Below are 12,452 nucleotides of genomic sequence, written 5' to 3'. Positions count from 1 at the left end.
GCTTTGTAATAGAGCTGGAAGTCCGGAATTCTGATGCCACCAGCTTTGCTTTGCTTTTTCAACATTCCTCTGGCTATTTGGGTTTTTTTCTGGTTCCATACAAATTTTAGGATTATTTGTTCCATTTCTTTGAAAAAAGTGGATGGTATTTTGATGGGGATTGCATTGAATGTGTAGATTGCTCTAGGTAGCATTGACATCTTCACAATATTTGTTCTTCCAATCCATGAGCATGGAATGTTTTTCCATTCCTTTGTGTCTTCCTCAATTTCTTTCATGAGTATTTTATAGTTTTCTGAGTACAGATCCTTTGCCTCTTTGGTTAGATTTATTCCTAGGTATCTTATGGTTTTGGGTACAATTGTAAACGGGATCGACTCCTTAATTTCTCTTTCTTCTGTCTTGTTGTTGGTGTATAGGAATGCCACTGATTTCTGTGCATTGATTTTGTATCCTGCCACTTTACTGAATTCCTGTATGAGTTCTAGCAATTTTGGGGTGGAGTCCTTTGGGTTTTCCACATAAAGTATCATATCATCTGCAAAGAGTGAGAGTTTGACTTCTTCTTTGCCAATTTGGATGCCTTTTATTTCTTTTTGTTGTCTGATTGCTGTGGCTAGGACTTCTAATACTATTTTGAATAGCATGGTGATAGTGGACATCCCTGCCACGTTCCTGACCTTAGGGGGAAAGCTCTCAGTTTTTCCCCATTGAGAATGATATTCACTGTAGGTTTTTCATAGATGGCTTTTATGATATTGAGGTATGTACCCTCTATCCCTATACTCTGAAGAGTTTTGATCAAGAAAGGATGCTGTACTTTGTCAAATGCTTTTTCTGCATCTATTGAGAGGATCATATGATTCTTGTTCTTTCTTCTGTTACTGTATCACATAGATTGATTTGTGGATATTGAACCAACCTTGCAGCCCAGGGATAAACCCCACTTGGTCGTGGTGAATAATCCTTTTAATGGACTGTTGGATCCTATTGGCTAGTATTTTGGTGAGAATTTTTGCATCCATGTTCATCAAGGATATTGGTCTGTAATTCTCCTTTTTGATGGGGTCTTTGTCTGGTTTTGGGATCAAGGTAATGGTGGCCTCATAAAATGAGTTTGGAAGTTTTCCTTCCATTTCTATTTTTTGGAACAGTTTCAGAAAGATAGGTATTAATTCTTCTTTAAATGTTTGGTAGAATTCCCCTGGGAAGCCATCTGGCCCTGGGCTTTTGTTTGTTGGGAGATTTTTGATGACTGCTTCAATTTCCTTAGTGGTTATAGGTCTGTTCAGGTTTTCTATTTCTTCCTGGTTCAGTTTTGGTAGTTGATACATCTCTAGGAATGCATCCATTTCTTCCAGGTTATCTAATTTGCTGGCATAGAGTTGCTCATAATATGTTCTTATAATTGTATTTTTTTGGTGTTGGTTGTGATCTCTTTCATTCATGATTTTGTTGATTTGGGTCATTTCTCTTTTCTTTTTGATAAGTCTGGCCAGGGGTTTATCAATCTTGTTAATTCTTTCAAAGAACCAGCTCCTAGTTTTGTTGATCTGTTCTACTGTTCTTTTGGTTTCTATTTCATTGATTTCTGCTCTGATCTTTATTACTTCTCTTCTCCTGCTGGGTTTAGGCTTTATTTGCTGTTTTTTCTCTAGCTCCTTTAGGTGTAGGGTTAGGTTGTGTATTTGAGACCTTTCTTATTTCTTGAGAAAGGCTTGTATTGCTATATACTTTCCTCTTAGGACTGCCTTTGCTGCATCCAAAAGATTTTGAACAGTCGTGTTTTTTATTTTCATTGGTTTCCATGATTTTTTAAAATTCTTCTTTAATTTTCTGGTTGACCCATTCATTCTTTAGTAGGATGCTCTTTTTTTTTTTTTTTTAAGATTTTTATTTATTTATTTGACAGAGAGAGAGACACAGCCAGAGGGGGAACACAAGCAGGGGGAGTGGGAGAGGGAGAAGCAGGCTCCCTGTGGAGCAGGGAGCCTGATGCGGGGCTCAATCCCAGGACCCTGGGATCATGACCCGAACTGAAGGCAGATGCTCAATGACTGAGCCACCCAGGCGCCCCTAGTAGGATGCTCTTTAGCCTCCATGTAATTGAGCTCTTCCCAACTTTCCTCTTGTGATTGAGTTCTAGTTTCAAAGCATTGTGGTCTGAAAATATGCAGGGAATGATCCCAATCTTTTGGTACCAGTTGAGACCTGATTTGTGACCTAGGATGTGATCTATTCTGGAGAATGTTCCATGGGCACTAGAGAAGAATGTGTATTCCATTGCTTTGGGATAGAATGTTCTGAATATGTCTATGAAATCCATTTGGTCCAGTGTGTCATTTAAAGTCTTTATTTCCTTGTTGATCTTTTGCTTCGATGATCTGTCCATTTCAGTGAGGGGGGTGTTAAAGTCCCCCACTATTACTGTATTGTTGTCGATGTGTTTCGTTGCTTTTGTTATCAATTGCCTTATATAATTGGCTGCTCCCATGTTAGGGGCATAGATATTTACAATTGTTAGATCTTCTTGTTGGATAGACCCTTTATGTAGGATATAGTGTCCTTCCTCATCTCTTATTACAGTCTTTGGTTTAAAATCTAATCTGTCTGATATAAGGATTGCCACCCCAGCTTTCTTTTGGTGTCCATTAGCATGGTAAATGGTTTTCCACCCCCTCACTTTCAATCTGGGGGTGTCTTCAGGTCTAAAATGAGTCTCTTGCAGACAGCATATCGATGGGTCTTGTTTTTTGTGTTTTTTGTGATTTTATTTATTTGACAGAGAGAGACACAGCGAGAGACGGAACACAAGCAGCGGGGAGTGGGAGAGGGAGAAGCAGGCCTCCCACGGAGCAGAGAGCCTGATGTGGGGCTCGATCCCAGGACCCTGGGACCATGACCCGAGCCGAAGGCAGACGCTTAACGACTGAGCCACCCAGGTGCCCCCTCAATGGGTCTTGTTTTTTAATCCAATCTGATAGCCTGTGTCTTTTGATTTGGGCATTTAGCCCATTTACATTCAGGGTAACTATTGAAAGATATGAATTTAGTGCCATCGTATTGCCTGTAAGGTGACTGTTACTGTATATTGTCTGTGTTCCTTTCTGGTCTATGTTGCTTTTAGGCTCTCTCTTTGCTTAGAGAACCCCTTTCAATATTTCTTGTAGGGCTGGTTTCGTGTTTGCAAATTCCTTTAGTTTTTGTTTGTCCTGGAGGCTTTTGATCTCTCCTTCTATTTTCAATGACAGCCTCGCTGGATATAGTATTCTTGGCTGCGTATTTTTCTCGTTTAGTGCTCTGAATATATCATGCCAGTCCTTTCTGGCCTGCCAGGTCTCTGTGGATAGGTCTGTTGCCAATCTAATGTTTCTACCATTGTAGGTTACGTATCTCTTCTCCCGAGCTGCTTTCAGGATTTTTTCTTTGTCTCTGAGACTCATAAGTTTTACTATTAGATGTCGGGGTGTTGACCTATTTTTATTGATTTTGAGAGGGGTTCTCTGTGCTTCCTGGATTTTGATGCCTGTTTCCTTCCCCAAATTAGGGAAGTTCTCTGCTATAATTTGCTCCAATATACCTTCTGCCCCTCTCTTTCTTCTTCTTCTGGGATCCCAATTATTCTAATGTTGTTTCATCTTATGGTATCGCTTATCTCTCGAATTCTGCCCTCGTGATCCAGTAGTTGTTTATCTCTCTTTTTCTCAGCTTCCTTATTTTCCATCATTTAGTCTTCTATATCACTGATTCTCTCTTCTATTTCATTTATCCTAGCAGTTAGCGCCCTCATTTTTTATTGCACCTCATTAATAGCCTTTTTGATTTCGACTTGGTTAGATTTTAGTTCTTGTATTTCTCCAGAAAGGGTTTCTCTAATAATTTCCATGCTTTTTGCAAGCCCAGCTAGTATTTTTAAAACATGATTCTGAACTCTAGGTCCAACATCGTAATAATGTCCATATTGAGTAGGTCCCTGGCAGTCGGTAATATCTCTTGTTCTTTTTGTTGAGGTGATTTTTTCCATCTTGTCATTCTGTCCAGAGGAGAATAGATGAATGAGAGAACAAAATGCTAACAGGGTAACAACGTCCCCAGAAAATATACTCTAAACAAATCAGAAAAGACCTGAAGCCAGGGGAAAAGAAAGGGAAAGAAAGAAAAAAAGAAAAAGAAAAGATAAAGATAAAAACAGAACAAAACAAAGAAAAAAAACAAATTATGATCAAATATGATCAGGCTGGTGCATAGATCAGTGCCACACACTAGATTTTGGGTGTATTTTGGTCTGTTAGAAGATAGCGCCTCCCAAAATTTTAAAGAAAGAAAAACTTATATATGTACAAAAATAAGAGTTGATACAATGAAGGGATGGAATATGACTGTAAAGATGAAAATTATAAAAAATTTTATAAAAGGAATTGATAAGAAGTGTTTGAAAAAAGAAAGAAGAGGATTTTAAAAAAAAGAGAAAAAAAAGGGAGAGAATGTGATCGGCAGGAGACTAGAACAAAGCCATACACTAGAGATTTAGGGTATATTTTTATCTGTTAGAAGAAACTGTATCTCAAAATTTTAAAGAGAGAACAACATATATATATGCCAAAAATAAGGGTAACTACTATGAAGGGATAGAATATGACTCTAAAAATGAAAAATAAAAATTTTTTTTAAAAAAGGAATTGATAAGATGTTGGTTGAAAAAGGGAAAAAGAAAAATTCAAAAGAAAAAAAAAGGCAGTTAAAAATAATTAACTTTTAAACACTAAAGGATCATGGGAAAAAGCCATGAATTCTACATGCAGTACTCCCCTAGCCCTGGAGTTCTGCCGTTCTCATTGATCTGTAAACTTGGCCTTGGCTGGCTGTTCTTGCTGACCTTCTGGGGGAGGGGCCTGTTGCCGTGGTTCCTAAATGTCTTTGCCAGAGGCGGAATTGCCCCGCCTTTGCCGGTCCGGGCTAAGTAGTCTGCTCAGGTTTGCTCTCAGGAGCTTTTGTTCCCTGCAAGCTTTCCGTAGAGCTTTGGAGGACGAGAGTGAAAATGGCAGCCTCCTCCCAATCTCCGCCCCAGAGAAGCCGAGAACTTGGGGCCACTTCTCAGTGTGCCCCCAGAGAAAAGCAGTCGGTCACTCCCGTCTCCCTGGTCTCCGGCCGCACTCCGTGCTCACCCGGCCTGTGACTGAGCGTTTCTATCTCTGGCTCACGACCCCATGTAGAGTCCCCAAACCCAGCTGATCCCTGCAGTGCGCTCCCGCGCCGCTCATCCCAGTGAGGAGAGGAGTGTCCCCCATCTGCCGCTTGTTGGGCCCCTGCTGGAGGAGCAGTGGCCCGACTGTGCTGCGGATCACGGTTTATGGCAACCCCGAGCTGAGAGCCTGTGCCTGGGCTCTGTCTCTGCAGCTGGTTTCCCCACTCTGATACCTGGGAGCTCTGCCACACTCAGGCACCCCTGGTCTTCCTGTGACCCCAAGGGTTCTGAGACCACACTGTCCCACGAGGGTTCCACCCCTGCTTAGCCACTGGAGTGACGTCCCTCAGCAGAGCAGACTTCTAAAAGTTCCGATTTTGTGCCCCCTGGCTCTATCATTTGCCAGAAGCAGCAGACGGAGGCCCCCTCCCCCGCCGTCTATCCTCGTGAATATCGCCTCAGATTCACTTCTCCACACATCCTACCTTCCAGAAGGTGGTCGCTTTTCTGTTCAGAGAATTGCTGCTCTTCTTTTCTTCGATCTCCTGTTGAGTTCGTAGGTGTTCAGAATGGTTTGATCCCTATCCAGCTGAAATCCTGAGACCAGATGAAATCCAGGTCTCCTACTCCTCCGCCATCTTGCTCCGCCCCGAGGGCTGTTACCTTTTAGAACTGCAAACTATATAGCCATGGAGTCGTTGCATTGCAGTTGTAGTTACTGACTGCCATAGGGTAGGTTATAGCAATGTCCAAAAGCAGCTGGTGAAAGAAGTCTCTCCAACAAATGGTGTTGGGACAACTGGATATCCATATGGAAAAAAAATGGAGCTAGATTCCTACCTCGTACCATGTACAAAAACTAACTAAAAAATGAATCAATGACCTAATTTTAAGAACTAAAACCATAAAACTCTTAGAACCAGGAGAAAATCTTCATGACTTAGATTTGCAATGGACTCTTACATATGATACCAAAAGCAGGAGCAACAAAGAAAAAAAACAGGTAAACTGGACATCATCAAAGTTAAAAACTTTTGTTAAAGAATGTCATCAAGAAAGTGAAATGACGGGCGCCTGGGTGGCTCAGTTGGTTAAGCAACTGCCTTCGGCTCAGGTCATGATCCCGGAGTCCCAGGATCGAGTCCCACGTCAGGCTCCCTGCTCAGCAGGGAGTCTGCTTCTCCCTCTGACCCTCCTCCCTCTCATGCTCTCTGTCTCTCATTCTCTCTCTCGTAAATAAATAAAATCTTAAAAAAAAAAAAAAAAAAAGAAAGTGAAATGACAACCTACAGAATGGGAGAATATATTTGAAATCATGTATCTAGTGGAGGTCTAGTATCCAGAATATATAAAGAACTCTTACAAGGCAACAAAGGACAAGCCGGTTAAAAAATGAGCAAAGATGTACATAGACATTTCTCCAAAGAAGATATACAGTAGCCAAAAAGCACATGAAAGATGCTCAACATTATTTGCCTTTAGGGAAATGGAAATAAAAGTCACAATGAGTTACCACTTCACATATACAAAGATGGCTATAATTTTTTAAAATTAGAAAAAGTGCTGGTGAGGACATAAATTGGAACTCTTCTGCATTGTTGTAGGGAATATAAAATGGTTCAGCTGTGGGATTTTGATAATTCCTCAAGAAATTAAACATAGAATTGCCATCTGACCCACTAATTCCACTCTTGTATATATCCAAGAGAACTGAAAGCTAGTACTCAAATACATATTCACACACTTTCCTAGCAGTACTATTCACATAACCAGAAGATGAAAACAACCCAAGTATCCATCAACAGATGAATGGATAAACTGGTATTATGAACCTCATATATATACTGTGGTGTATGTGGAGATAAAGCTCAAAAAACATATGCTAAGTGAAAGCAGACACAAAAGGTCAATTTTGGAACTAGAGGTAGTGGTTTCACAACATTGTAAATGTACTAAATGCTACTGAGTTGTTGTTCACTTTAAAACGGCTAGTTTTATGTGAGTTCACTTCAGTATTTAAAAAAAGGTAGCTGGCTCCCTAGACCAACAGGTAATCAGTAGACTAGGTCACTGACTTGCTGTAAAGGTATTGGAAAGCCTTTATTTTCCTCATCAGGATAGCAAATGGTGTAAAATAAGAAAAGCAAACTCCCATTCTTCAGGAGCCTTTGTGGGAAATACCCACCCACCAGTTTTGTTTCTTCTGTTCCTCTGCTTGCCTTTGAACATTTCTCCAGTCAATACCCACTACTCAAGATGGACAGAAGAGTGACTAGTAAAGGCATAAATTGTAATCCTGTTAATATCTCTGGCATAGTAAATTATTGAGATGTGACGTTAAAAAAAAAAACAGTAAAAATGGGATTATGGAATCAACAGGGATCTTAGTTTCATTAATCCATGCAATTTCATTAGAATTCAGAAAAGATAGTAAGATTGCTACTACTGGACTACAGACATTTGTCTCTGAACTCTGGTGCCAAACTCAACCAATCTTATAAAAGTTTGAAATGGTTGGTACTCAGATTTTGCTGTACACTTTTATCCATGTTCATTAGTTTCCTAGGGCTGTTGGAACATACTTAGTGGTTTGAAACAACATAAATGTCTTCTCTCAGGTTTAGAGGCTAGAAATCTGAAATCAAGGTGTCAACTGGGCTGTGTTCCCTCTGAAGGCTCTGGAAGGGAATCCTTCCATGCTTCTTCCAGCTTCTGGTGGCCCCCGGCCATCCCTGACTTGTGGCAGCATCACTCCAGGCTCTGCCTCCATCTTCACATGCCCTGCTTGCTATATGTCTGTGTTTTCTCTTAAGGACACCTTAAATCCAGGATGATCTCACCTCAATCCTTAACTAATTACATCTGCAAACTCTTTTTCCAAATAAGGTCACATCCTGACAATCTAGGCAAACATGAATTTGGGGGGGGTGGGGAACACGATTCCTCCCACTACACTTTGTAAGAAGCAACATAATTTCTCTTTTTGACACAGTAAGGTTTTTAGAAAACTCTAACTCAAATTGAGCTTGGTAAAATTAGAATAATTCTTCTGGGAAAAACTTAAAAAAAATCTAAATCTTTAATCTCCAAAAGAAACTAAATTGTACTAACAACAAAAAAATTAAATCCCTGGAATTGAGTCCTCCCTTTACTTATTGACTAAAACTGATGTAAGTAAATAAGAAAAATGTCTTCTCACAAAAAGAAAGCATGATAGATTGGTGCTATATTATGTATAATTTATTACTTACAAAAATAACTTGAGCTTTCTCATTATAACAATTCAGTAAATCCTTCCCTAGAAGCTAGAAGACTTAGACACTTATGATTTTTACTGAGAAACTTTTAAAAATACCTAAGCCATAATATTTTTAACATTCAAAATGTTTAAAAAATTTGGAAGGCGAAACTTTAAATCATCTTTAAAACGTACAGTGAAATTTGTTATGTGGTCAAGTATCAACTACTTGAAATAACATCAGATGACAATGTATTTGCAAATAATTTCAAATCCTAATTGATAAATAGTATAATTATTTAATGTTCAGGTAATTTTGTAGATTACTAAACTGTGAGACAATGTTGGTAGACTGTACATTTTCTAAACTATAAGAACATATCCCGCTTCCTCTGTTTTAACACCCAAGGGAAATTCTTTCTACATTGATGAAAAGTGATTTTATTATAAATTTTCAGAAAATTTTTCTAATGTACCGAGATTTCATATGAAATAGAAGTTATTTTTATTTTTTTTATAAAACAGCAAGTATGAACCCAATGTAGAAATCTGATATTAGACAATTCCTTTGGCAGTAAACATTTAATTATAAAGAGGTCTTAAAATAAATACAACCCATAAGATCACGGAGAAGAAAGAAAAGTAACAACCCTGTTATTTCCTATTAACACCAAAAATACCATCTTAGTACACAGATTTAATAACATTTTTATACTATTAACAAGCTGCAACACAAAATTCATTATACAGTGTGGCCAAAATAAAATTGTTTTTAATTTATGAGGGAGAAGAAACTCCTGGATGTATAAAATTTCACAGATAAATGCCAATATACACGATTTATATACATGTCACATGTTATATTATTCCCAAACTACATTTGGTGAACCTAATTAGCTGATCCCAATTTAGTGGGTTTGCAGTATTTATACGAGTTCAAAGACTTATGCAGAGTTAAGCTTTTACAATTCAGATCACAATTATACATGAAATATTTACACAAACATTAAAATAACCTTATTAAATACTGTTTGGGAGGGAAAAATGTAAGATTTTCGATATATATGCAAACATTATCAAGAGCAGCTTTATAAATGCTTTTTATGTTTTTTCTTTAAAGAATAGAAGATTCATTTCCCAAAAAATAAGGTACCATTTTAGAATTTTTTTATAAGTGTATAATTGAATTCACATGGAAGGAAAATACTGGATGAAATAAAGAATATGAGACATTCAAGGTTAAAATGCTTTCAGTTACTTATATCTGAAATAAGACAATGACAGAAACTGGGCTTTCAAATACTGTTGTTTTTTCCTTTAAATGTAGACCAAGTAGTATATAGCCTATTTTATTTTAGGACACAGTTTCTTTGAAAAGAGAACATACTTGTAATTAAATTTCTGTAAATAGATAAATGACAAAAATTTCCAGAGCACTGTCTTCAAATGAATTCTTAGCAGAAAGATTAAGGGTTCTCTTTAAAAAACAATTTAGAAATCTTGCTCCCAGGCAAGTAACTTCACTTATGTCCTTTGTTTTTTCCCAGTCTAAGTACCGTGTATCTGTAAGCATATATATTCGCCATCTTCTATTTTGTGTTATCTAGAAAGTTGGTAGATGATGCAATAGTGTATGAATTTTTAGGAGAAAACAATCCCTACTGGTTTACTACCTAATTCCTATAGTATGTGGAATCTATTAGCACTGTAAACTAATTTATAAAATATAGGCTTCAGAAAAACTGTCTTGATAGCTTCCCTATCAATCCATTGCCTATTATTCAACAGGCTCAGAATTATCTCTGAAAGGAATGGCCAAATTTCTCAACAGCCTGGCATAGCAATGGTACTTGAATTACCTCTTTAAAGAAACAACACATCTATTAAAAAAACACTCATTATTCATGCTTGGGATATATCACATCAAATTACGAGGAAATGTCTCATGGCTCAAATTCACAAGCAATCCGTAAAAAGAAAATGCAGCATCTCTGCACACCACACTTCAGGAAGGAAAAGAAGTGGACCTTATTATTTTCATTAGAGAATGTCCAAAGTCACTTTAGAAGGTCATTAGTGGCAATTCTAAATACAAGGGAGCCTTATAAGGAAAATGTTTGTCTTCAGGGAATGGAAATGTTTTGTGGGGCATTCCTTAGCCCACAGCTGGCATGACAGGGGACTAGCTAAATGCTTTATCACACATCTGCATTTATATGGTCTTCCCCGTTAATAACAGAAAACATTTTTGTTCCTTCCAAATTGCTCTTGCTTCTATAGACAATTATATGCTAATTATTACTCAACAGAGAGCAAAACTGACAGTACTGCAAACACAACTGCAATTTAAGGAGCGAAAGAAATATGCTGGCAAGCTAAATGCTCACCCAAAAAGAAGTCCGCCTTTTGAAGTAATGGTTTGTGGCGAACACTGAAAAAAATAAGCAGACACAAAAAAATAGTCAAAGGTTTTGGTGCTCTCCCAATTATCATGTTTTAGGGATAAAGAGTGGTTTCTTTAAAGCAAAAATGTAATACTCCTATCTCATGCTGTTTCGTGTCATAAGGCTACTTACTGGGTGTCCAGATTTGTGTAGATTTGAAAGTAAGACAAAATTAACTGGAAGCTACCTGAAGCTGCCTCTGATCAGAAGTTGGACTTCAAACAAATTGGATTGAAAAAGTCCTTTCATGGCCTAGCAGAGTAAGTTTTTGTGCTTTATTTATTCATGGTTCGTTTGAGTTGAGAAAAAAAATTTTTTTTCTTTTAATATTTTCAGGTTAGAATCACAAGGGTCAAGTAATACACATATGAAGGCTTTCAAGAAAATGCTTGGTTTGTTCTAAAGAAGAGGCTGCTGATGGTAATTTGTTTGCTGCTGTGCAACTGAATGAGCTGGAACTGCCACTGGAAAGCCGGCCAGTTGTGGCAAACTGGAAGCAGCGTTCTGGTAAGATGACATATCCACAGACACCCCCATCTGCTGTGTATAAGCAGCTGTACCAGTAGCTGCCTGAAGGTTAGAGTTCTGGTTCATATAAGTAGGGTTGGAAACAGTGTCTTGTCCAGTGCTACAAACAAAATTTTAAAAAGAAAACCATATTTACTTTGCATTATCTAGGTCATGGTCAGAGATCAATCATCATGAAACAATAAAAATGCCTTTTTTATCTTTTGAAGTTTATATAATAATTACTCCAACTGTCCAACACTGTTAATATAATTTTTATATTTGGTGAGAAGAAAGTACTCATAAAAGAAACAAAATATAAGATTATAAGGCCTATTTAATTTTGTTTTCTCCAAAATCTCCTACTGCAAATATTTAAAAACCTTTTGAGGAGATGCAGATTGTGCTTCTCACAGTGGTATCCTTGGCCAGCTAAAATGAGCACAGAACCGCCCAAAGTACACCTGCAGACCGTATTCTCCCTTCTCGCAGCTCTCAATCCAACCCGGAGACCACCTCTTTTCCTCACATGCTCTATACTTTCCTTTGATAGGGCACTTTCAAAGCTGCCCCTGGTAACTTAACCTGAATCTCTACATAAAAATAATAAAGGCAGGGAGCACAGTGTAATCCACATAGGACCCTGAATCTACCCTCAAGATAGTCTTGACCTATAGTTTACTTATTAACACTACACCAAAACAAAAAAACAAGTTGAAAAATTACACCAAATTGCAGAACTTCTGCTTATTCCTATAATTACTATAACACACATTTTTTAAAAAAAGATATATAATTTCAAATTATACCAAATACACTGCTTATGAGGATTAATGTCTATCTCTCCAGTTTTTTTCCTCCATAATTTCTAGTATCAAACAGAATAACAAAATTTTACATTTTAACTGAACTAAACACCAATGTGAACAGGTTTACTTAATTTTGGGATAATATCTAAAATTTACACTCATGAAATTTGAGTGGGAAGACCTTAAAGATCATCTACCATGACTATACTGAATGAACATTTTGTATGGTTAAGCTGTTAATGGAAAGCAATATTTAAAAATCATTTGCA

The 12,452-nt window shown here is 37.7% G+C and overlaps 1 protein-coding gene across 2 annotated transcripts in view; it reads right to left on the bottom strand.

Annotated features, from left to right (window-relative positions):
* Positions 1 to 8,904: 8,904 nt before the first annotated feature.
* The window catches only part of STAM2 (signal transducing adaptor molecule 2), a 50,303-nt gene continuing 46,755 nt past the window's right edge, over positions 8,905 to 12,452 (bottom strand). For both annotated transcript variants that reach the window (XM_035008029.1, XM_035008030.1), the window contains exon 14: positions 8,905 to 11,495. In XM_035008029.1, the coding sequence (XP_034863920.1) occupies positions 11,267 to 11,495 (229 nt within the window). In that variant the 3' untranslated portion in view covers positions 8,905 to 11,266. The remainder of the gene's footprint in view (positions 11,496 to 12,452) is intronic.

This window comes from Mirounga leonina, unplaced genomic scaffold, assembly GCF_011800145.1.
Source record: "Mirounga leonina isolate KUSES-001 unplaced genomic scaffold, KU_Mleo_1.0 Mir_151, whole genome shotgun sequence".
NCBI classification, from domain to species: domain Eukaryota; kingdom Metazoa; phylum Chordata; class Mammalia; order Carnivora; family Phocidae; genus Mirounga; species Mirounga leonina.
The sequence above is the reverse complement of the archived record's forward strand: the minus strand, read 5'-3'. Positions and strand labels throughout refer to the sequence as shown.